This window comes from Semicossyphus pulcher, unplaced genomic scaffold (genome assembly GCF_022749685.1).
Source record: "Semicossyphus pulcher isolate SPU_LCO1_2020_fin unplaced genomic scaffold, fSemPul1.0.p SCAF_18, whole genome shotgun sequence".
NCBI lineage: Eukaryota > Metazoa > Chordata > Actinopteri > Labriformes > Labridae > Semicossyphus > Semicossyphus pulcher.
The window spans coordinates 27,008,035-27,031,011 of record NW_027211691.1 but is presented as its reverse complement, the minus strand read 5'-3'; the positions used below and the strand labels follow the sequence as shown (position 1 = coordinate 27,031,011).

Sequence of the window (22,977 nt, the reverse complement as noted above, 5' to 3'; positions counted from 1 at the left end):
TGAACCACTTAAAGAGCCCTGAACCACAGAAAGAGTCCTGAACCACTTAAAGAGTCCTAAACCACTTAAAGAGCCCTGAACCACAGAAAGAGTCCTGAACCACTTAAAGACTCTTGAACCGCAGAAAGAGTCCTGCACCTGAAATAGTAATAATAATCTTTCTCTCCCTACCCGTCTCCCCCTTCAGGGATTGTCTTCCCCTCCCTTTCCTCCCTCCTCTACCTCCTCTGTTTCCAGGTGTTGTGTACATGCTGGGCGTGGTCAGGTCAGGTCCCGCCCCTCCTCTTCAGGTGTGTGTCCGTGATATCACTAGTCTACTCTTCCTCCCACTTCCTGCTCGTCTACTGCTATCAGCTGCCCTCACTCCAGGAGGCGTGGCCTCCCAACCACACCTCTGCCAGGTAACTTACCTTCATCAGAACAAAAGAAGGAGAGAAGAAGTAAGGAGGTAAAGAAGAAGGATGGAGATACAGAGAAAAGGGTAGAGAAGTAGAGGCTTGTAACCATAGAGAGAGGAGGAGACGTAGAGAAAGGAGTAAACAGGAGGAACAGTATAATTAGAGGATGATTTAAACACAGCCTCTCTGTAGAACAACATGTGTGTCAACAGCAGGTCTGAGGTCAGTGAGGTCTGGTTCTGCTGCCCCCTGGTGGCTCTCACTTTGTCACTCTCTGAGTAGTGTTTAATGTCACAGTGGTTTTGATCACTGATGGAGGTATTGATTAGAGATGCCTTCACACAAATTATCTTCATCATTATAATGAAGTGTTTACTTTATAAATACTTCACTGCAGGTACACACATAGATCTGTATTAGTGTGCAGTGGTATACACTCATACACGTATAGTCTGTGTATATGTTGTGATTGATTACTCATTGGATAATGAGTACCCACACCTCACCATACTGATCGACACATAAACATCCATATCTTTTGACATCATAAATGCACCTCACAGTGGTGTTGTTGACAGAGGGACAGCCTTAAGTTTGCTGACTGACCCACACGTCCTGGAAAACCTGGAAAATATGGAAATTTAGAGACTAGTTTTCCAGTCCTGGAAACACCTGGAAATTGATTAAAATGACCAAATATCCAGGAAATAATTTATGTTGTCCTGGAAAATTTAAATTTAATTCAGCCACACGCTCAGCACAAGCTTGCCGCCTCAACTCCGGTCGGGGCTCCCAGAGCTGTCACATTCACAATCGAGTCCTGCGAGTGATGTAAGATCGCCGCCTTTAGACGCTTTCTAACCAACTGAAAGACGATAGAAAAGTATGACGCTTGAATTTTATAATCTTTTTTTTTCAATACATTGCTATGTCCTTTCAGGTGTAACTTGGATAGATGTAGGCTTCATGAACTACTTCCGTGCGTTTTACACAGAGGACAGAACATGACAGGTGTAATAATCTCGCCTTGAACTGGCAGTGTAAAAGTGGCTTGAGACACTTCATCGTGAACCCTGCATCGTCAAAAAAAGGAGGAATAAAACTGGGGTTAAATGTGTCAGTACTAGGCCTACCGGTAAATTATATATTTGAGAGCAAGTGCTGTCCCGAAAACTCCTGGAAAGGTCCTGGAAAAGTATTTCTTAAAAAGAGTGGGAACTCTGCCAGGGGCGCGCCCCCAGTTTGGGAATCACTGGGTTAATTGATTGATTGATAATTGACTGATCATAGATTGACTGATTGTTCCTCTGCAGTGTGTTGGGCCTGGTCTCGGCTGTCTCGGTGGACTGTGCTGCCCCCTGGAGGCTGCAGGTGAACTCTGAGCTCAGCTGGTTTCACTTTAGCAGTCCTCTAATGCTGCTGCTGCTCTACAACACTGTGGCTGCTCTGTGGAGGAACCAGGTGATGTCACTCAACACATGATGCCAACAGACACCATGATGACAACAGACAGCATGATGACAACAGACAGCATGATGCCAACAGACAGCATGATGCCAACAGACAGCATGATGACAAACAGCATGATGCCAACAGACACCATGATGACAACAGACAGCATGATGACAACAGACAGCATGATGCCAACAGACAGCATGATGACAACAGACAGCATGATGCCAACAGACAGCATGATGCCAACAGACAGCATGATGACAACAGACAGCATGATGACAAACAGCATGATGCCAACAGACAGCATGATGACAACAGACAGCATGATGCCAACAGACAGCATGATGACAAACAGCATGATGCCAACAGACAGCACAATGACAACAGACAGCATGATGACAAACAGCATGATGACAACAGACAGCACAATGCCAACAGACAGCATGATGACAACAGACAGCACAATGCCAACAGACAGCACAATGCCAACAGACAGCATGATGACAAACAGCATGATGACAACAGACAGCACAATGACAACAGACAGCATGATGCCAACAGACAGCATGATGACAACAGACAGCACAATGCCAACAGACAGCATGATGACAACAGACAGCACAATGCCAACAGACAGCACAATGCCAACAGACAGCATGATGACAACAGACAGCACAATGCCAACAGACAGCATGATGCCAAAAGACAGCATGATGCCAACAGACAGCATGATGACAAACAGCATGATGACAACAGACAGCACAATGCCAACAGACAGCATGATGACAACAGACAGCACAATGCCAACAGACAGCACAATGCCAACAGACAGCATGATGACAAACAGCATGATGACAACAGACAGCACAATGACAACAGACAGCATGATGCCAACAGACAGCATGATGACAACAGACAGCACAATGCCAACAGACAGCACAATGCCAACAGACAGCATGATGACAACAGACAGCACAATGCCAACAGACAGCATGATGACAAACAGCATGATGCCAACAGACAGCATGATGACAACAGACAGCACAATGCCAACAGACAGCATGATGACAAACAGCATGATGACAACAGACAGCACAATGACAACAGACAGCATGATGCCAACAGACAGCATGATGACAACAGACAGCACAATGCCAACAGACAGCATGATGACAACAGACAGCACAATGCCAACAGACAGCACAATGCCAACAGACAGCATGATGACAACAGACAGCATGATGACAACAGACAGCATGATGCCAACAGACAGCATGATGCCAACAGACAGCATGATGACAACAGACAGCATGATGACAAACAGCATGATGACAACAGACAGCATGATGACAAACAGCATGATGACAACAGACAGCACAATGCCAACAGACAGCATGATGCCAACAGACAGCATGATGACAAACAGCATGATGACAACAGACAGCACAATGACAACAGACAGCATGATGCCAACAGACAGCATGATGACAACAGACAGCACAATGCCAACAGACAGCACAATGCCAACAGACAGCATGATGACAACAGACAGCACAATGCCAACAGACAGCACAATGCCAACAGACAGCATGATGACAACAGACAGCACAATGCCAACAGACAGCATGATGACAAACAGCATGATGCCAACAGACAGCATGATGACAACAGACAGCACAATGCCAACAGACAGCACAATGCCAACAGACAGCATGATGACAACAGACAGCACAATGCCAACAGACAGCACAATGCCAACAGACAGCATGATGACAACAGACAGCACAATGCCAACAGACAGCATGATGACAACAGACAGCATGATGACAAACAGCATGATGACAACAGACAGCACAATGCCAACAGACAGCATGATGACAACAGACAGCACAATGCCAACAGACAGCACAATGCCAACAGACAGCATGATGACAAACAGCATGATGACAACAGACAGCACAATGACAACAGACAGCATGATGCCAACAGACAGCATGATGACAACAGACAGCACAATGCCAACAGACAGCACAATGCCAACAGACAGCATGATGACAACAGACAGCACAATGCCAACAGACAGCACAATGCCAACAGACAGCATGATGACAACAGACAGCACAATGCCAACAGACAGCATGATGACAAACAGCATGATGCCAACAGACAGCATGATGACAACAGACAGCACAATGCCAACAGACAGCACAATGCCAACAGACAGCACGATGACAACAGACAGCACAATGCCAACAGACAGCACAATGCCAACAGACAGCATGATGACAACAGACAGCACAATGCCAACAGACAGCATGATGACAACAGACAGCACAATGCCAACAGACAGCATGATGACAACAGACAGCACAATGCCAACAGACAGCATGATGACAACAGACAGCACAATGCCAACAGACAGCACAATGCCAACAGACAGCATGATGACAACAGACAGCACAATGCCAACAGACAGCACAATGCCAACAGACAGCATGATGACAACAGACAGCACAATGCCAACAGACAGCATGATGACAAACAGCATGATGCCAACAGACAGCATGATGACAACAGACAGCACAATGCCAACAGACAGCATGATGACAAACAGCATGATGACAACAGACAGCACAATGACAACAGACAGCATGATGCCAACAGACAGCATGATGACAACAGACAGCACAATGCCAACAGACAGCATGATGACAACAGACAGCACAATGCCAACAGACAGCACAATGCCAACAGACAGCATGATGACAACAGACAGCACAATGCCAACAGACAGCATGATGCCAAAAGACAGCATGATGCCAACAGACAGCATGATGACAACAGACAGCATGATGACAAACAGCATGATGACAACAGACAGCACAATGCCAACAGACAGCATGATGACAACAGACAGCACAATGCCAACAGACAGCACAATGCCAACAGACAGCATGATGACAAACAGCATGATGACAACAGACAGCACAATGACAACAGACAGCATGATGCCAACAGACAGCATGATGACAACAGACAGCACAATGCCAACAGACAGCACAATGCCAACAGACAGCATGATGACAACAGACAGCACAATGCCAACAGACAGCACAATGCCAACAGACAGCATGATGACAACAGACAGCACAATGCCAACAGACAGCATGATGACAAACAGCATGATGCCAACAGACAGCATGATGACAACAGACAGCACAATGCCAACAGACAGCATGATGACAACAGACAGCACAATGCCAACAGACAGCACAATGCCAACAGACAGCATGATGACAACAGACAGCACAATGCCAACAGACAGCATGATGACAAACAGCATGATGACAACAGACAGCACAATGCCAACAGACAGCATGATGACAACAGACAGCACAATGCCAACAGACAGCACAATGCCAACAGACAGCATGATGACAAACAGACAGCACAATGCCAACAGACAGCATGATGACAACAGACAGCACAATGCCAACAGACAGCATGATGCCAAAAGACAGCATGATGCCAACAGACAGCATGATGACAACAGACAGCATGATGACAAACAGCATGATGACAACAGACAGCACAATGCCAACAGACAGCATGATGACAACAGACAGCACAATGCCAACAGACAGCACAATGCCAACAGACAGCATGATGACAAACAGCATGATGACAACAGACAGCACAATGACAACAGACAGCATGATGCCAACAGACAGCATGATGACAACAGACAGCACAATGCCAACAGACAGCACAATGCCAACAGACAGCATGATGACAACAGACAGCACAATGCCAACAGACAGCACAATGCCAACAGACAGCATGATGACAACAGACAGCACAATGCCAACAGACAGCATGATGACAAACAGCATGATGCCAACAGACAGCATGATGACAACAGACAGCACAATGACAACAGACAGCATGATGCCAACAGACAGCATGATGACAACAGACAGCACAATGCCAACAGACAGCACAATGCCAACAGACAGCATGATGACAACAGACAGCACAATGCCAACAGACAGCACAATGCCAACAGACAGCATGATGCCAACAGACAGCACAATGCCAACAGACAGCATGATGACAACAGACAGCACAATGCCAACAGACAGCATGATGACAAACAGCATGATGCCAACAGACAGCATGATGACAACAGACAGCACAATGCCAACAGACAGCATGATGACAAACAGCATGATGACAACAGACAGCACAATGACAACAGACAGCATGATGCCAACAGACAGCATGATGACAACAGACAGCACAATGCCAACAGACAGCATGATGACAACAGACAGCACAATGCCAACAGACAGCACAATGCCAACAGACAGCATGATGACAACAGACAGCACAATGCCAACAGACAGCATGATGCCAAAAGACAGCATGATGCCAACAGACAGCATGATGACAACAGACAGCATGATGACAAACAGCATGATGACAACAGACAGCACAATGCCAACAGACAGCATGATGACAACAGACAGCACAATGCCAACAGACAGCACAATGCCAACAGACAGCATGATGACAAACAGCATGATGACAACAGACAGCACAATGACAACAGACAGCATGATGCCAACAGACAGCATGATGACAACAGACAGCACAATGCCAACAGACAGCACAATGCCAACAGACAGCATGATGACAACAGACAGCACAATGCCAACAGACAGCACAATGCCAACAGACAGCATGATGACAACAGACAGCACAATGCCAACAGACAGCATGATGACAAACAGCATGATGCCAACAGACAGCATGATGACAACAGACAGCACAATGCCAACAGACAGCACAATGCCAACAGACAGCATGATGACAACAGACAGCACAATGCCAACAGACAGCACAATGCCAACAGACAGCATGATGACAACAGACAGCACAATGCCAACAGACAGCATGATGACAAACAGCATGATGACAACAGACAGCACAATGCCAACAGACAGCATGATGACAAACAGCATGATGACAACAGACAGCATGATGACAACAGACAGCACAATGCCAACAGACAGCACAATGCCAACAGACAGCACAATGCCAACAGACAGCATGATGACAACAGACAGCACAATGCCAACAGACAGCATGATGACAAACAGCATGATGACAACAGACAGCACAATGCCAACAGACAGCATGATGACAAACAGCATGATGCCAACAGACAGCATGATGACAACAGACAGCATGATGACAACAGCAAGCACAATGCCAACAGACAGCGTGATGACAAACAGCATGATGCCAACAGACAGCATGATGCCAAAAGACAGCATGATGCCAACAGACAGCATGATGACAACAGACAGCATGATGACAAACAGCATGATGCCAACAGACAGCATGATGCCAACAGACAGCATGATGACAACAGACAGCATGATGACAACAGACAGCACAATGCCAACAGACAGAACAATGCCAACAGACAGCATGATGACAACAGACAGCACAATGACAACAGACAGCATGATGCCAACAGACAGCATGATGACAACAGACAGCACAATGACAACAGACAGCATGATGACAAACAGCATGATGCCAACAGACAGCATGATGCCAACAGACAGCATGATGACAACAGACAGCACAATGCCAACAGACAGCGTGATGACAAACAGCATGATGACAACAGACAGCATGATGCCAACAGACAGCATGATGCCAACAGACAGCACAATGCCAACAGACAGCGTGATGACAAACAGCATGATGCCAAAAGACAGCATGATGCCAACAGACAGCATGATGCCAACAGACAGCATGATGACAACAGACAGCATGATGACAACAGACAGCACAATGCCAACAGACAGCATGATGACAAACAGCATGATGACAACAGACAGCACAATGACAACAGACAGCATGATGACAACAGACAGCATGATGACAACAGACAGCACAATGCCAACAGACAGCATGATGACAACAGACAGCACAATGCCAACAGACAGCATGATGACAAACAGCATGATGCCAGCAGACAGCACAATGACAACAGACAGCATGATGACAAACAGCATGTTGCCAACAGACAGCATGATGACAACAGACAGCACAATGCCAACAGACAGCATGATGACAAACAGCATGATGCCAGCAGACAGCACAATGACAACAGACAGCATGATGACAAACAGCATGATGCCAACAGACAGCATGATGACAACAGACAGCACAATGCCAACAGACAGCATGATGACAAACAGCATGATGCCAGCAGACAGCACAATGACAACAGACAGCATGATGACAAACAGCATGATGCCAACAGACAGCATGATGACAACAGACAGCACAATGCCAACAGACAGCATGATGACAAACAGCATGATGCCAGCAGACAGCACAATGACAACAGACAGCATGATGACAAACAGCATGATGCCAACAGACAGCATGATGACAACAGACAGCACAATGCCAACAGACAGCATGATGACAAGCAGCATGATGCCAACAGACAGCATGATGCCAACAGACAGCATGATGCCAACAGACAGCGTGATGACAGACAGCATGATGCCAACAGACAGCGTGATGTTAGGTTGCAGCCCTGTATGATGTCCTGATTTACAGCTATGATGTCAGTCTGTGATGTCATGATTTAACAGCTATGATGTCACTGCATGATGTCAAGACTTCCGGAGCAGGTGAGTTGAGCTCTTTCTCACATGTTCCTGCAGCTGATAGACACTGATGGGGGGCGAGGCATAGAGAGGTTGGAGTCAGCGCTCAGTCAGAGCTGTGACATCATCATAACAACCAGCAACCTGAGTGATGTGGCCACAGGTGACATCACTGCAGAGAGGCGGAGAGAGCTGTGGAGGAGAGCTCACAATCGCCCCGAGTTTAGAGACGTACGGAAACAAAACATCCTGCTGTCATTACTGAACGTTATTATCACATACAGTAGCATATTTATTATTACTAGATGATTAATTTATGATTTTATTCATTTTCATTAATTATCAGATTTCAGTTTATAGGTTTAATGTCAGTTTAATATTTTACATAGAACCTGTCTGGTTCCAGGTGCTGACCTCATCCACCAATGACAGTCCCTCTGACTCTTTGGCCCCTCCCACCCAGAGCACAGCCCTGGAATTGGATATTTCCTCCACGCCTCACTACTCATTCAGCCAATCAGGTGAGTTTGTGGTTTGAGTTCCAGCAGAGCTTCAGTCCGGACAACCTGAAGTGGTCTCACTGTAATACACCAGAATGCATTTCATATCACCCAGCGGTGATGGAGGAGATTGAAGTCACTCCTGCACTACTATTACGCCACTTTATTAATTGGGATATTTTTAAGATGCAGCCTTTTTGCCTCAGCAGGAAACAGCCTCCTGAGATGTGTGTGTCTCGAGATAACTCTGGTAATGATTTGGCGCTATACAAATAAAATTTGATTGATTTGATTGATTGATTTTCAGCTTCTCCTTTTGTATCCAAAGACGTTCCCGGACCAGGTGGGATATATAATCACTCCAGTTAGTTCTGTGTCTATCCCGGGGTGTCCTCTCAGTTGAAAGTGCCTGGAAAAAATCTCCAAAGGGAGTCGCCCAGGAGGATCCTGATCTAAAGTTGAACCAGCCTAGTTGAGCAGCAGAGGGAGGGAGCAATCCACTGTTATCCGGCAGAGAACCATGGCCTCAGACTTGGAGGTGCTGACTCTCCAGACCCAACTGCCCCAGTACCTGCTGGAGGTCATAGCTTGATAATGCTAGCAGAACCACTTCATCTGTAAAAAGCAGAGATCCAATTCTGATGTCACCAAATCAGACACTTCCCTCCCTTGACTGGCATCACAGGCACTGATAACCATCTGACCACAGCTCCTAACAACCGCCTCTACAGTAGCGGATTTGAACTTTGTCCTCTAGGACTCTTTGTCCTCACCCAGGTTGAATCATTAACCGTTGGCCCAAGGTGTTCAGGTACCAGGTACACCTATGAATCCCTCTATCCTTAAACATGGTGTTTGTTATGTCCAATCCAAGATGAGCACAGAATCAATCGATCAATCATTCAAATTTTATTTGTATAGCGGCAAATCATAACCAAAGTTATTTCAGACACTTCACAGACAGAGCAGGGGTCCGTTTCACAAAGCAGGTTCAACAAACTCTGAGTCTAACCCTGAACTCTGAGTTGATCTACTCTGAGATAGGAAACTCTGAGTTTTCGGTTCCAGAACAGCTGATCAGAGTTAGTTCAATCAACTCTGAGTAGGTTCAGCCGGAGTTAAGTGCGTGCACGCTGACTATAAAAAGCCAGCCCCGATACCACGATTCACCATGGCAACGGTACACAAAAAGACCACACCAGTGGAGCTCGAAATCCTCACGCGGACGTTCAGCGAATACGAGCATGTTTTTAGAAACATAAAGTAACACGGCTGCAGCTGCAAAAGAGAGAGAAGCGGCTCGAGTGAACGCGTCAGTTTGAACTGGTCTGTTTATTTAATACTTAATCACGACCGGAAGCTAAAATTTATATTAATTTAGGAGCAATGCAGCGGGAGAGAAAAACATACATGGAAGCAGCTAAAAATAAAATACCAGAACATCATTGAAAGGTGCGGCTCAGGCAGAACAGGCTCATGGCTGAACCTCACTTCAGTCAGATTTTAAATATGAAACAGATTAAATATCATTCAGTGGCTGTTTTAATGTGCATTAGCTTTATCCCTAACATGATGCTGACTTCACATACATTATAATTCATGTTGATTAAACTGAATGTGTTAGTTTAAATAAAGAAAATCTAATAACTTACGGCGTCTTATCTGAGCGCTCTCAGCAGTGGTGGTGGAAAATCTACAAATGATGACTTTGACACAGATTTGTCTTTTGATTTTTTTATCATAATTATAAAAGACTTTTGCAAAGCAGCACAGAGACGCAACGTTTCTTCTTTTAATTTGTAACCGCTCAAACACACGCGTGAGACGGGCTGAATGAACGAGGAAGTCGAATGAGGGTTTTATATTCTAGAGGGAGGAGACAGAGCGAAACTCTGAGTTTCCTGAAGAAAACCTGCGACCAGGTGAGCTTCACAGACACAGTTACCATAGTAACCAACTCAGCGTTAAAGTTACCTCTCTTTCTGAAACGGCAAACCCGAGGTTTCCCTCATTTCAGGGTTAACAGACTCAGGGTTTTCACTAAACCCGCTTTCTGAAACGGACCCCAGGTCTCGACCGTACTCTTTGTTATTCAGAGAGAGACCAACATGAATCACCATGAGCAGCTCTGAGCAACATTCAGCACAGAGACAGAAAAACTTCCTTTAACAGGCAGAAACCTCGAGCAGAACCAGACTCATGCTGGACATCTGAAGAGACTGGACGGGCCGAGAGAGGGAGAGAGGGAGGAGCAGGATAGAGAGAGGCAGACAGAGCAACAACAACAACAACAACAACAACAACAACAACAACAACATCAATGGATAATACATACTTATGGTTACAAAGCCAATAATAATGGTACAAATGTGTAACACAAACAGCATAGTAATGATGAAAGGCTGATAATAATAATTGTAGCAGTTTGATTTTAACAGGTCTACTATTAGCATTAGCAGCAACAATAATACTATGGGGAAGACTGATGTTAGTAGTTGTTGCAGTCGAGCAGGTCCTCAGCAATGACTCTATATAAAGATGAACGACGCGTCTCCATTTGCTCTCATTGTACGACAGTGATGCCAAAACAGCCCTGTGATAGGCCCTGCCATCTTGCGATGGTGATGTCATTTGGAGCCAGAGTCTGCGCAGTAGAGATCGGCGGGTGGCGCCGCTGTAGCCACTTCCGCTAACCCAAACACACACTTAACTTACCGAAAAAACAGCAAGGATCCCGCACGCCGGCGTGTTTAACAGCAGAGCAGCTTCTTGTGTTGGTCTGAGGTTAAAGTTCACAGGTATGGAAACTTCAATGACTGTAGTGATTGTTTTAGTTACGTCTCCTCTCGACGATCATCCTCCGCTCTGCTAATCAGGAACTGATCGGCTGCAGGAGCCGTATTGGTCAACAGAGCTGTCAATCATCATTTTGACAGCATCAAATAACTAAACTAAAAGTAAACTTGTCAGAAAAATGAACACTTGGACATAAATCAGCATGATAATAAATAACTTTAATGACAGAAACCATGTTTGAGAAAAATGTGTTGGACGTGTATTTTGATTTTATAGTTTGACTCATGTCCCATCTGTTAACATGGAGGAGGCGGGCTTTATGAGCTATACTGCAGCCAGTCAGCAGGGGGCGACAGAGAGGGTTTGGCTTCACTTTTAGGGAGCTGTCATGTCGGCCATCTGACTGGGCAGGCTGTTCCTCTCAGACACCAGCCTCCAGACATTTAAGGACATGATCCCAACCCAGGTCTGTCTACAGAATGGGGATAACATTTTCTCTTTTCAGTGGATTTGTCAAAGATGTCAAATCCCTTTTAGTCTGACCAACTCCAAGGGCCAATTTTGCTCCGACCAGGGGGTATTTTTTACCCTGACTACACAGCTTCTAGGGTCACAGGAATATGCAAAGCCAACCAACAAGTTAAAATGATGAATCTTTAGATTTACATACTCATCAACAAGTATTTAAACATATTATTTTACAAATATGCTGCAGTGTCGTTCTGTCTGGTGTGTTGAAACTGAGCTGTTTTACAAACTGATGGTCCTCCAGAGTCTGATCTCTGCGAACTGTGTTGAGATCTGGTGACTAGTTGATCCTGGTTCTGTTCTGTTCTCCCTGTTGATACTGTAGACACATTGGAGACGTGTTTGTTTGAAGGAGAGGAGTGGGAGGAAGAGGAGGAGAATGAAGAGGAGGTGAGGAGGAGGGGTGAGGAAGGAGTGAGTGCTGCCTCCATGGCATTCAGCTTCCTCCTTAAACAGAGTTACATCTGCGCTCTGATCGCCATGATGGCCTGGTCCATCACATATGTGTCCTGGCTGACATGTGTCCTGCTGCTCTGGTCCTGTGTCCTCTGGATGATGCGAGAGCGTCGTTGCTACACACTGATGTCATCTCCCTGGCTGGTCGTCTACGGCAACCTGCTGGTGGTCCTGCAGTATGTCTACAGCTTCCCCGCGATCCAGGAAGTTCCTGGACTGTTCCCAAGTAAAGATGATCCCTGCAGGGAGCTCGCCTCAAAGGTACTTTAACTACTACTGCTACTACTGCTGCTACTGCTGCTACTGCTGCTGCTACTACTACTGCTACTACTACTACTGCTGCTACTGCTACTACTACTGCTACTGCTACTACTGCTGCTACTGCTACTACTACTGCTGCTACTACTGCTGCTACTGCTACTGCTACTGCTACTACTACTGCTACTGCTACTGCTACTACTGCTGCTACTGCTACTACTACTGCTACTACTACTACTGCTGCTGCTGCTACTACTACTGCTACGACTACTACTGCTACTACTGCTGGTACTGCTTCTACTACTGCTGCTACTGCTGGTACTGCTACTACTGCAACTGCTACTGCTTCTACCACTGCTACTACTGCTGGTACTGCTGCTGCTACTGCTACTACTGCTGCTACTGCTACTACTACTGCTACTGCTACTACTGCTGCTACTGCTACTACTACTGCTGCTACTACTGCTGCTACTGCTACTGCTACTGCTGCTACTACTGCTTCTACTGCTTCTACTGCTGCTACTGGTACGACTACTGCTACTACTACTGCTACTACTGCTGGTACTGCTGCTGCTACTGCTACTACTGCTGCTACTGCTTCTTCTGCTGCTACTGGTACTACTACTGCTACTACTACTGCTACTACTGCTGCAACTGCTACTACTACTGCTTCTACTGCTTCTACTGCTGCTACTGGTACGACTACTGCTACTACTACTGCTACTACTGCTGCTACTGCTTCTACCACTGCTACTACTGCTGGTACTACTGCTGCTACTGCTACTACTGCTGGTACTGCTTCTACTGGTACTACTACTGCTACTACTGCTTCTACCACTGCTGCTACTGCTGCTACTACTACTGCTACTACTGCTGCTACTGCTTCTACCACTGCTACTACTGCTGCTACTGCTACTACTGCCACTGCTACTACTACTGCTACTACTGCTTCTACCACTGCTACTACAGCTGGTACTGCTACTACTGCCACTACTGCCACTGCTACTGCTACTGCTACTGCTACTGCTACTACTGCTGCTACTGCTACTGCTTCTACTACTGCTACTACTGCTGCTACTGCTACTACTGCTGGTACTGCTTTTACTACTGCTACTACTGCTGGTACTGCTTTTACTACTGCTACTACTGCTACTACTGCTGCTACTGCTACTACTACCGCTACTACTGCTGCTACTGCTACTACTGCTACTACTGCTACTGCTACTGCTGCTACTGCTACTACTACTGCTGCTGCTACTGCTGCTGCTACTACTACTACTACTACTACTACTACTGCTACTGCTACTACTACTGCTGCTACTACTGCTACTACTGCTACTGCTACTGCTGCTACTGCTGCTGCTACTACTACTGCTACTGCTACTGCTGCTACTGCTACTACTACTGCTGCTGCTGCTGCTGCTACTACTACTACTACTACTGCTACTGCTACTGCTACTGCTGCTACTGCTACTACTACTGCTGCTGCTGCTGCTACTACTACTACTACTACTGCTGCTGCTACAACTACTGCTACTACTGCTAACACTACTACTGCTACTGCTGCTATGACTACTATTACTCCAACTTATACTGCTATAACTACTAGGAACATACTGTATCTGCAAAAACATGTCTCATTAGTGCCTCCATAGTACTGCTGTCATTCAGGTACTCACTGGTTCAAATACTACAGCTGCTCTTACTCCAAGTACTTCTACTGCTACAGAGTACTGCAGTCACTGTGTGTCTGAATATAATGTGTGTTTGTGTGTCACTGGTAGTTTTAATGATCACTGTGTTGTTGTTGCAGTTGTTGTGTCTGCTGAGCTTCTGGCTGCTGCTGCGTCAGGCACTGACTGAGCAGACAGACAGCCAGAGAAACAGACAAGCGGACACCCACCTGTCTACCATCACCGTCCAGATGGAAGGTAGGATAACTGTCTCACTCACTGATCCCCTGTCTCACACAATGATCTTGTGTCAGTCTGATAATCACCTGTCTCACTGATGGTCACCTGTCTGTCCTCTTTAGAAGAGCAGAGGGCAGATGAGCATCCTCAGGACAAGAAGCAGGAGGAGGTGTCGTATGAGGAGGTGCTCCTCCTGCAGGGAGGAGAAGGAGTTAAGATGGAGGCTCTGGTTGCCGTGGTTACCAGGATGTTTGTTAAATACTGGATCTACGTCTGTGGAACGATGTTCTTCTTCGTGAGTTTCGAGGGGAAAATCGTCCTTTACAAAGTCATCTACATGGTCATGTTCCTGTGCTGCGTCGCTCTCTACCAGGTAATACTGCGAGTACTGCATGCTCTGTGTTTGTACCCCCACTGTTGACTGTTGACTGTTGACTCGGTCTCATCATCTGATGTACTTCAGTCTTATATTACTACTACTGTAAACCATTCAGAGTATCAGATTGTTTTGGTTCTGTTGGGTCACAGCTTCTACCTGTCTCAGTGTCGGTCTGTGTCTGTCTTTCTCTCCTCTGTCTAACACTCTGTCCATCTCTTTTCTTATCTGTCTCTCTCTGCAGTTGAACTACGAGCGTTGGCGTGCTTGGCTCAGGGGATTCTGGGTAGCCGTGGTGGTTTATTCAATGTTGGTTCTCATCTTGGTCTACACTTTCCAGTTCCCCTCATCCCCCCACATGTGGAGCTACTACACTGGACTCAGTACTGACAGGTACACACTAAAGTATGCCCAGGTCCAAACATCTGAGAGTTAAAACGACACAAGCAACAATCAAGACAGAAGGGAACAAAGTCAGTAAGAGCCAACACACAGCTTCAGGTGTGATGGGACACAGGTGCTGACAGGCAGAGCACAGGGCGTTTCATTATCATCAACTACATCAACATGGTCAACATCAACATCATCAATATTATCATGACAATTATCCTAATCTACATCAACCACAACCTCAACATTATCATCATCAATATCATCAATAGGATCAATAACAGTAAAGTAGACTCAGGTAAGCACAGGTACACGCAGGTCTACAGTGTCTTGTGCCTCTGCAGGTTGGAGGATGTTGGTTTGGAGAAGTTCTCGGTTCCCGTCCTCTTCACTAAGATCTTCATCCCCGCTGCGTTCCTTCTGGTACTCAAACACGTTCTAACAGAACATCAGAACGTTCCTTTGTGTGACATGTTAAACATGTAAATCTTTACTTTGTTCTGCAGGTGTGCATTGTACACCTGCATTACTTCCATGAGCCGTTCCTGCAGCTGACTGACCTCAAGACTGTGGTAGACACACACAACAGCACCATCACCAGGTAACACAAACAACCTTTTCACAGACCTCTAAGACTAGCACCAGATCTTTGCAACTAGTACGAAGAACTCTAAGCCAGTCCCCAAACTTCTGTTACTGGTCCTTAAACCAGTGGACCTCAGTCCTCTGTAACTAGTCCCACAAGTTCTGTAACTAGTTTGTGATCTTTACAGCTTGTCCCCACAACTCAATAGATAGTCCAATTACTTTTAATCCAGAAAGGTTCATCTTGTCTTCACTGAACTTATTGATACTTTTCTAATCTATAGACAATGATTTAAGGTGTTTTCAACCTCGACATGTTTTGACTGCTGGCTTCCTGCAGTCTTCCTTAGAAGAGTCACGTGATGTTGCTGTGACGTGCTGTCCGACACCGTCATGACAACAGCATCCAGGTGTGGCCTTTTCCCAGTTAAGGCCAAGGTCATTCAGTCAGAGAGCAACAAGTACCAGCGTTGAATCAGGGAGGTCATTTAGATCCGGAGACGGGCTCAAAGGACAGTGAACCGGGACAAGGGGGCATACATTGTCCCACACCTGGGATGCTGTTGTCATGAAGCTGTCGGACAGCAGGGGGCGTGGTCGTCCTGTCAAATCTGACAGGACCAAACCTGCATAAACAACAGCTGATAAGACACATCACAGCAACGTCACAGCAACATCATGTGACGCTTCTGAAGAAGACTGCAGGAAGCCAGCAGTCGAAACATGTCAAGGTAAAAACACCTTAAATCATTGTCTATAAATTAGAAAAGTATTAATAATTACTTCTGTAACTTGTTGTTAAACCACTGCAACTAGTGCTCAGACTTCTTTAACTAGTCCTCAGAACTGTGTGCACTGTGTTTGGAGCTGACAATGGCTCTCCCTTCTGTACCTGAAGCAGGTGTGAGTGTTGCACTCATCCTCACCTCCACAAGTTCAGGTACTGAATGACCCAAATGAATGTGAATATATAGTTCTAGAATAAATAACAGGCGATAAAACAGGTACATTACATAAAGTAAACACATGGGGGTGCTGTTTCTGCAGGTTGGTCCACTCCGATGGCAGCCTCTTCGACCTGTCGCTGGGCGGATCTCCTCAGGTCCTCCTGGAGGACAAGAAGAGAGGAGGACAGAGGGAGACAGAGGAGGAGAAAGAGGCAAAGGGGAACAAGGGGGATGACAAGGAGGAGGACTCCCCCTGTGTGTTTGATGGGGAAACCCTGTCAGACCATCTCACAGGTAAACACATTGCATGGTGTTGACCCCACCTGAGACAGACTAGTTTGAAACAAGAAGCAGACCCCTGCTCTCTCCTCCTCAGTCCTGGTCTCCTGGAGGTTGGTGGTGGATCGTCTCTCTGTTTTGTTCCTGCGCCTCCTCCTGTCCCTGCAGCGCCTGCAGCACCTCCTCTGGTGGCTCCTGGAACTTCACATTGTCAAGATCGTCTCCTCCTACATCATCTGGGTCTCTGTGAAGGAGGTCTGTCTGCCTGTGTGTGTGTGTGTGTGTGTGTGTGTGTGTGTGTGTGTGTGTGTGTGTGTGTGTGTGTCTGTCTGCCTGTCTGTCTGTCTGTCTGTCTGTGTGTGTGTCTGTCTGTCTGTCTGTCTGTCTGTCTGTCTGTCTGCCTGTCTGTCTGTCTGTGTGTGTGTGTGTGTGTGTGTGTGTGTCTGTCTGTCTGTGTGTGTGTGTGTGTGTGTCTGTCTGCCTGCGTGTGTGTGTGTGTGTGTGTGTGTGTGTGTGTGTGTGTGTGTCTGCCTGTCTGTCTGCCTGTCTGTGTGTGTGTGTGTGTCTGTCTGTCTGTCTGCCTGTGTGTGTGTGTGTGTGTGTGTGTGTGTGTGTGTCTGCCTGTCTGCCTGTCTGTCTGCCTGTGTGTGTGTGTGTGTGTGTGTCTGCCTGTCTGTCTGTCTGTGTGTGTGTGTGTGTGTGTGTGTGTCTGCCTGTCTGTCTGTCTGTGTGCGTGTGTGTGTGTGTGTTGTACCTTTCTGTCTCTCTGCAGGTATGTGTGTGTGTGTGTGTGTTTGTGTTGAACCTGTCTGTCTCTCTGCAGGTGTGTGTGTGTGTTGAACCTGTCTGTCTCTCTGCAGGCGTGTGTGTTGAATCTGTCTGTCTCTCTGCAGGTGTGGTGTGTGTGTGTTGAACCTTTCTGTCTCTCTGCAGGTGTGTGTGTGTGTGTGTGTGTGTGTGTCTGCCTGTCTGTCTGTCTGTGTGTGTGTGTGTGTGTGTGTGTGTCTGCCTGTCTGTCTGTCTGTTTGCGTGTGTGTGTGTTTTGAACCTGTCTGTCTCTCTGTAGGTGTGTGTGTGTGTGTTTTGAACCTGTCTATCTCTCTGCAGGTGTGTGCGTGTTGAATCTGTCTGTCTCTCTGCAGGTGTGTGTGTGTGTTGAACCTGTCTGTCTCTCTGCAGGCGTGTGTGTGTTGAACCTGTCTGTCTCTCTGCAGGTGTCTGTGTGTGTGTCTGTGTTGAATCTGTCTGTCTCTCTGCAGGTATGTGTGTGTGTGTGTGTGTGTGTGTTTGTGTTGAACCTGTCTGTCTCTCTGCAGGTGTGTGTGTGTGTTGAATCTGTCTGTCTCTCTGCAGGTGTGTGTGTGTTGAACCTGTCTGTCTCTCTGCAGGCGTGTGTGTTGAATCTGTCTGTCTCTCTGCAGGTGTGTGTGTGTTGAACCTGTCTGTCTCTCTGCAGGTGTGTGTGTTGAATCTGTCTGTCTCTCTGCAGGTGTGTGTGTGTGTGTTGAACCTGTCTGTCTCTCTGCAGGTGTGTGTATTGAACCTGCTGTTCGTGCTGTGTGTGGCGGTGGCTCTTCCCTGCAGACCGTGGCGCCCCCTGCTGTCAGGAGTGTGTACAGTGTGGACCTGTGTGCTGACGGTCTGTAAGATGTTGTACCAACTCAACGTCGTCCAGCCAATGAGCTATTCCTCCAACTGCACCATGGTAACCATGGCAACAGTATCACACCTATTTGTCTGTCTGTCTGTCCTTAAGACATGTCAATTTGTGTAAGCCCCGCCCCCTTGCTGACTGAAGAACTCTGATTGTTCTTAAAGGATTACTTCGGGATTTCTCAACCTAGACCCTATTTCCCACGTGTTTGTGTGTAAGTGACGAGTGGAGACAACAATCATTGAAATGGATCCAGTGTTCAGGGAGGGAGCACCGGCCGGCAGCCGCCACATGAGATACAATGTAACTAAACGGGGCAGCGCACAGACGCCAATATACAGCCACTACAAGCGCAGTTATAATAAGTGTCTGACAACACTGTGGCAGCCATGCTACTTTACCTTATGCTCTCTGTTGTTGTCCGTAACCAAGTCTCGCTCACGGAGAAGTCTCATGCTGAAATCTCACGCAAGACCGTAGTTGTTACAGGAAGAAGGAGAGAGGAGTGAGAGAAGACGAAGACGAAGAGGGAAGAGTGCCGTTTGTGTTGGAGTACAGAAAGCGTTGCTCAGTGCTTTCTAAAAGATTGTCATGGCTGAACATCCTCTCTCCCTCTTCGTCTTCGTCTTCTCTCACTCCTCTCTCCTTCTTCCTGTAACAACTACGGTCTTGCGTGAGATTTCAGCATGAGACTTCTCCGTGAGCGAGACTTGGTTACATACAACAACAGAGAGCATAAGGTAAAGTAGCATGGCTGCCACAGTGTTGTCAGACACTTATTATAACGATCTGAGCCTGTCAGGAGCAAAAACAAGTGATTGTAGTGGCTGTCTATTGGCGTCTGCGCGCTGCCCCGTTTAGTTACATTGTATCTCATGTGGCGGCTGCCGGCCGGTGCTCCCTCCCTGAACACTGGATCCATTTCAATGATTGTTGTCTCCACTTGTCACTTACACACAAACACATGGGAAAATAGGGTCTAGGTTGAAAATCCCAAAGTTATCCTTGAAAGAGCTCACAGAAACTCGAGTAATGATGTCACACCTGTCTGTTTCCCTGCAGCCAGGTAACTCCAGCACAGAACTGCCTCGCTCTGTTTTGTACTCTGGTCCAGTTGACCCCGCCCAGTGGGTGGGGCTTCGCAAGACAGATGGAAAACTGCTTGACTACCTGAGGGTGAGCAAACCTGTTTTACAGTATAACTTGATGATGTTAACTCTGATTCATTAGCTTCATGCTAGCCTGTTTTACAATATAACTTGATGATGTTAGCTCTGATTCATTAGCTTCATGCTAACCTGTTTTACAGTATAACCTGATGATGTTAGCGTTGTTAGCCTTCGAGGTGACAGTTTACAGACACCAGGAGCTCTACCGTCTTCGGCATAACAAAGTCCCGCCCCCCACCAGAACATTGTTTCATGACATCACCAGGCGTCACTTGGACGACAGCGTGCTAAGCTGTGTAAAGTACTTCCTCAACTACTTCTTCTACAAGTTCGGACTGGAGGTGAGATGCTCACACATTAGCATAGCAAAAAACTAACTTCTTTGTATTTGAACACATTCCCGCCTTCCTCCTCGTCAGACCTGCTTCCTGTTGGCTGTAAACGTGATTGGTCAACGGATGGATCTGTTTGCTGTAGGCCACGGCTTTGGCCTCATTTCTGTCCTATCACAGCGCAGCAGGAAGAGTATCACCTCAGTGTGGCCAAAGTACTGCTACTTCCTGTCAGGGTTGTTCTGTTTCCAGTACCTGCTGTGCATAGGATTCCCTCCAGCTGCCTGTAAAGGTACAAACTCACCTGAAACCATAATGTGGGATTACTGACCCCACGATGACATTCAAAACCAAGTCAGCGCATGAGGGCTTTTATACTGAAAGGATTGAAGGAGAAGGTGGAAGTTGTATTATATTTTCTGCTGGAGCTTGGCTAACAGTTCCTCCTGCTTTAAGTCTTTATGCTAAGCTAGGCTAACAGTTCCTTCCGCTTTAAGTCTGTGGGTTTTATTTTCAGATTATCCCTGGAGGCCTCCGTCCTCAAATGTGGACTCCAACGTGGTGAAGTGGCTTTTCCTTCCTGATCACCTGACACCACCAAACCCACTCTTCCTTCTCTGTAAGACCCTCTTTATCATCATCTTCATCATCATTTTAAGTAAAACAAACGGTGAGGATGTTCTAACCTGCTCCATCAGAGATCAGGCTGAGTGACGCGTCTCCCTGGTTGTATTTTTGTGAAGTTTGACACATTTTATTTACAGAGAGAGAATTCAAACTGCAGCATCACTTGTAGATTATCTGGAACATCTGTGCATATTTGAAGCTCTTTGAAGCTCTGGATTAAATGTACACTTAACCTTAAAGGGGCTATATATAAGATTTTACAAATATTTATCAATCCAATATCATTGTTTATTGCCAATGTGTGAAGGAAGAGGAACTGATCAATTGAGACCTTCCCCAACTTCCTCCATTGCCCCTAACAACCTGTGGGCTGATCTTTATGTAACGCACTCGGGACAGTTTTTTCTGCGAAGCGAGGATGTGACGTACCTGCGTGTTCGCAAGTACCTCTGCAGAGAGCTCATTCTACACCACTACAGTCAACAGTGAGCAACACGAGACAACGTAAGCTGTGAAATGGAGACGGATGCCAACGAACGATAGCACCCACAACTACACCAACACAAACTACACACAAGAATAAAAAAAAAAATAAGTTTGATCTAGTGAAGCCTGTCTGACCAAACAGGAAGTGACCGCCGTCAGGGGGAAAACTAGAGTCAACATCGGCAGGGCATGTGACTCATGGAGACCTTCGATTGCTTTTGGGGATCAAAACAGACCCACGACTTATTGTTGTCATAGAAACAAAACCTGCGAGCAGCGTTCTCTCACCAGGTGCAGCGTGTTTTCTCTCACAGCACAAGAGCTTCATCCCAGCTCTCTGCAGCCGCCCCGCCCCGCCTGGCTAATGTTCGCTAATGCTCGTGATGATTTTCTGGTTCACCGGCGTAATTTGCCGCTTGGTTACGAAGCACAATGACAGAGTCATGCAGTGTATTTATGTTAGAGCTAGTTGGCTAACCTTAGCATGCTCGCTAAAGTTATGACTACCAAAATACTATCTGAGTGTGTATGTCAGTTATCTAGTTGACAAATAACAAACGGTGTCGATTTTGTAAATTATGTAACAGAACAAAGCAAATGTGTATAACTACCGATTGTTTTCTATTAGTCAATATCATTGCATTACCTGGCTAGGCTAAGGTTAGCCAGCCAGCTGTAAGCTGCTGGCAATAAGCTACGGTTAGCTTGTCTGCTATCGCAGATGATTTGCCAGTTAGGCAACGTAGCAAAACACCGTCAAGTAGATAACATCAGCTAACTCACGCAGACTCCCGGGAGCTGATCTGCTAATTGAGTAATTTGCCGTTTGGTTACGAAGCACAATGCCGGATCCATGCAGTGTAGTTATGTTAGAGCTAGTTGGCTAACCTTAGCTTGCTCGCTAATGTTATGACCAAAATACTATCCGAGTGTGTATGTCAATGTTGTGAGTCTAGCTTGACAAATAACTTCACCAGCTAACATGAGACTAACTGAGGTATGATGACAAACAGTGTTGATTTTGGACAACATGATGCCGGTCAGTGAACTCGTCTCGTCAGTGGAAAGTAAACGAGTAAAGAGTTCAGAGTTTCGTGTGTCTTCAGCAAAAACCCTGGATGCCCGTACAT

General features: G+C 46.4%; 1 protein-coding gene across 1 annotated transcript in view; it reads left to right on the top strand.

Annotated features, from left to right (window-relative positions):
* The window catches only part of LOC138595976 (piezo-type mechanosensitive ion channel component 2-like), a 77,296-nt gene that overhangs the window by 8,489 nt on the left and 45,830 nt on the right, over positions 1-22,977 (top strand). The window contains exons 7-23 of the mRNA XM_069667529.1: positions 188-401; positions 1,712-1,859; positions 8,609-8,782; positions 8,958-9,072; positions 12,701-13,092; positions 14,903-15,020; positions 15,125-15,375; positions 15,623-15,771; positions 16,113-16,191; positions 16,275-16,369; positions 17,401-17,594; positions 17,677-17,834; positions 19,108-19,284; positions 20,296-20,409; positions 20,543-20,743; positions 20,822-21,026; positions 21,252-21,353. Of these exons, the coding sequence (XP_069523630.1) occupies positions 188-401; positions 1,712-1,859; positions 8,609-8,782; positions 8,958-9,072; positions 12,701-13,092; positions 14,903-15,020; positions 15,125-15,375; positions 15,623-15,771; positions 16,113-16,191; positions 16,275-16,369; positions 17,401-17,594; positions 17,677-17,834; positions 19,108-19,284; positions 20,296-20,409; positions 20,543-20,743; positions 20,822-21,026; positions 21,252-21,353 (2,886 nt within the window). The remainder of the gene's footprint in view (positions 1-187; positions 402-1,711; positions 1,860-8,608; positions 8,783-8,957; positions 9,073-12,700; positions 13,093-14,902; positions 15,021-15,124; positions 15,376-15,622; positions 15,772-16,112; positions 16,192-16,274; positions 16,370-17,400; positions 17,595-17,676; positions 17,835-19,107; positions 19,285-20,295; positions 20,410-20,542; positions 20,744-20,821; positions 21,027-21,251; positions 21,354-22,977) is intronic.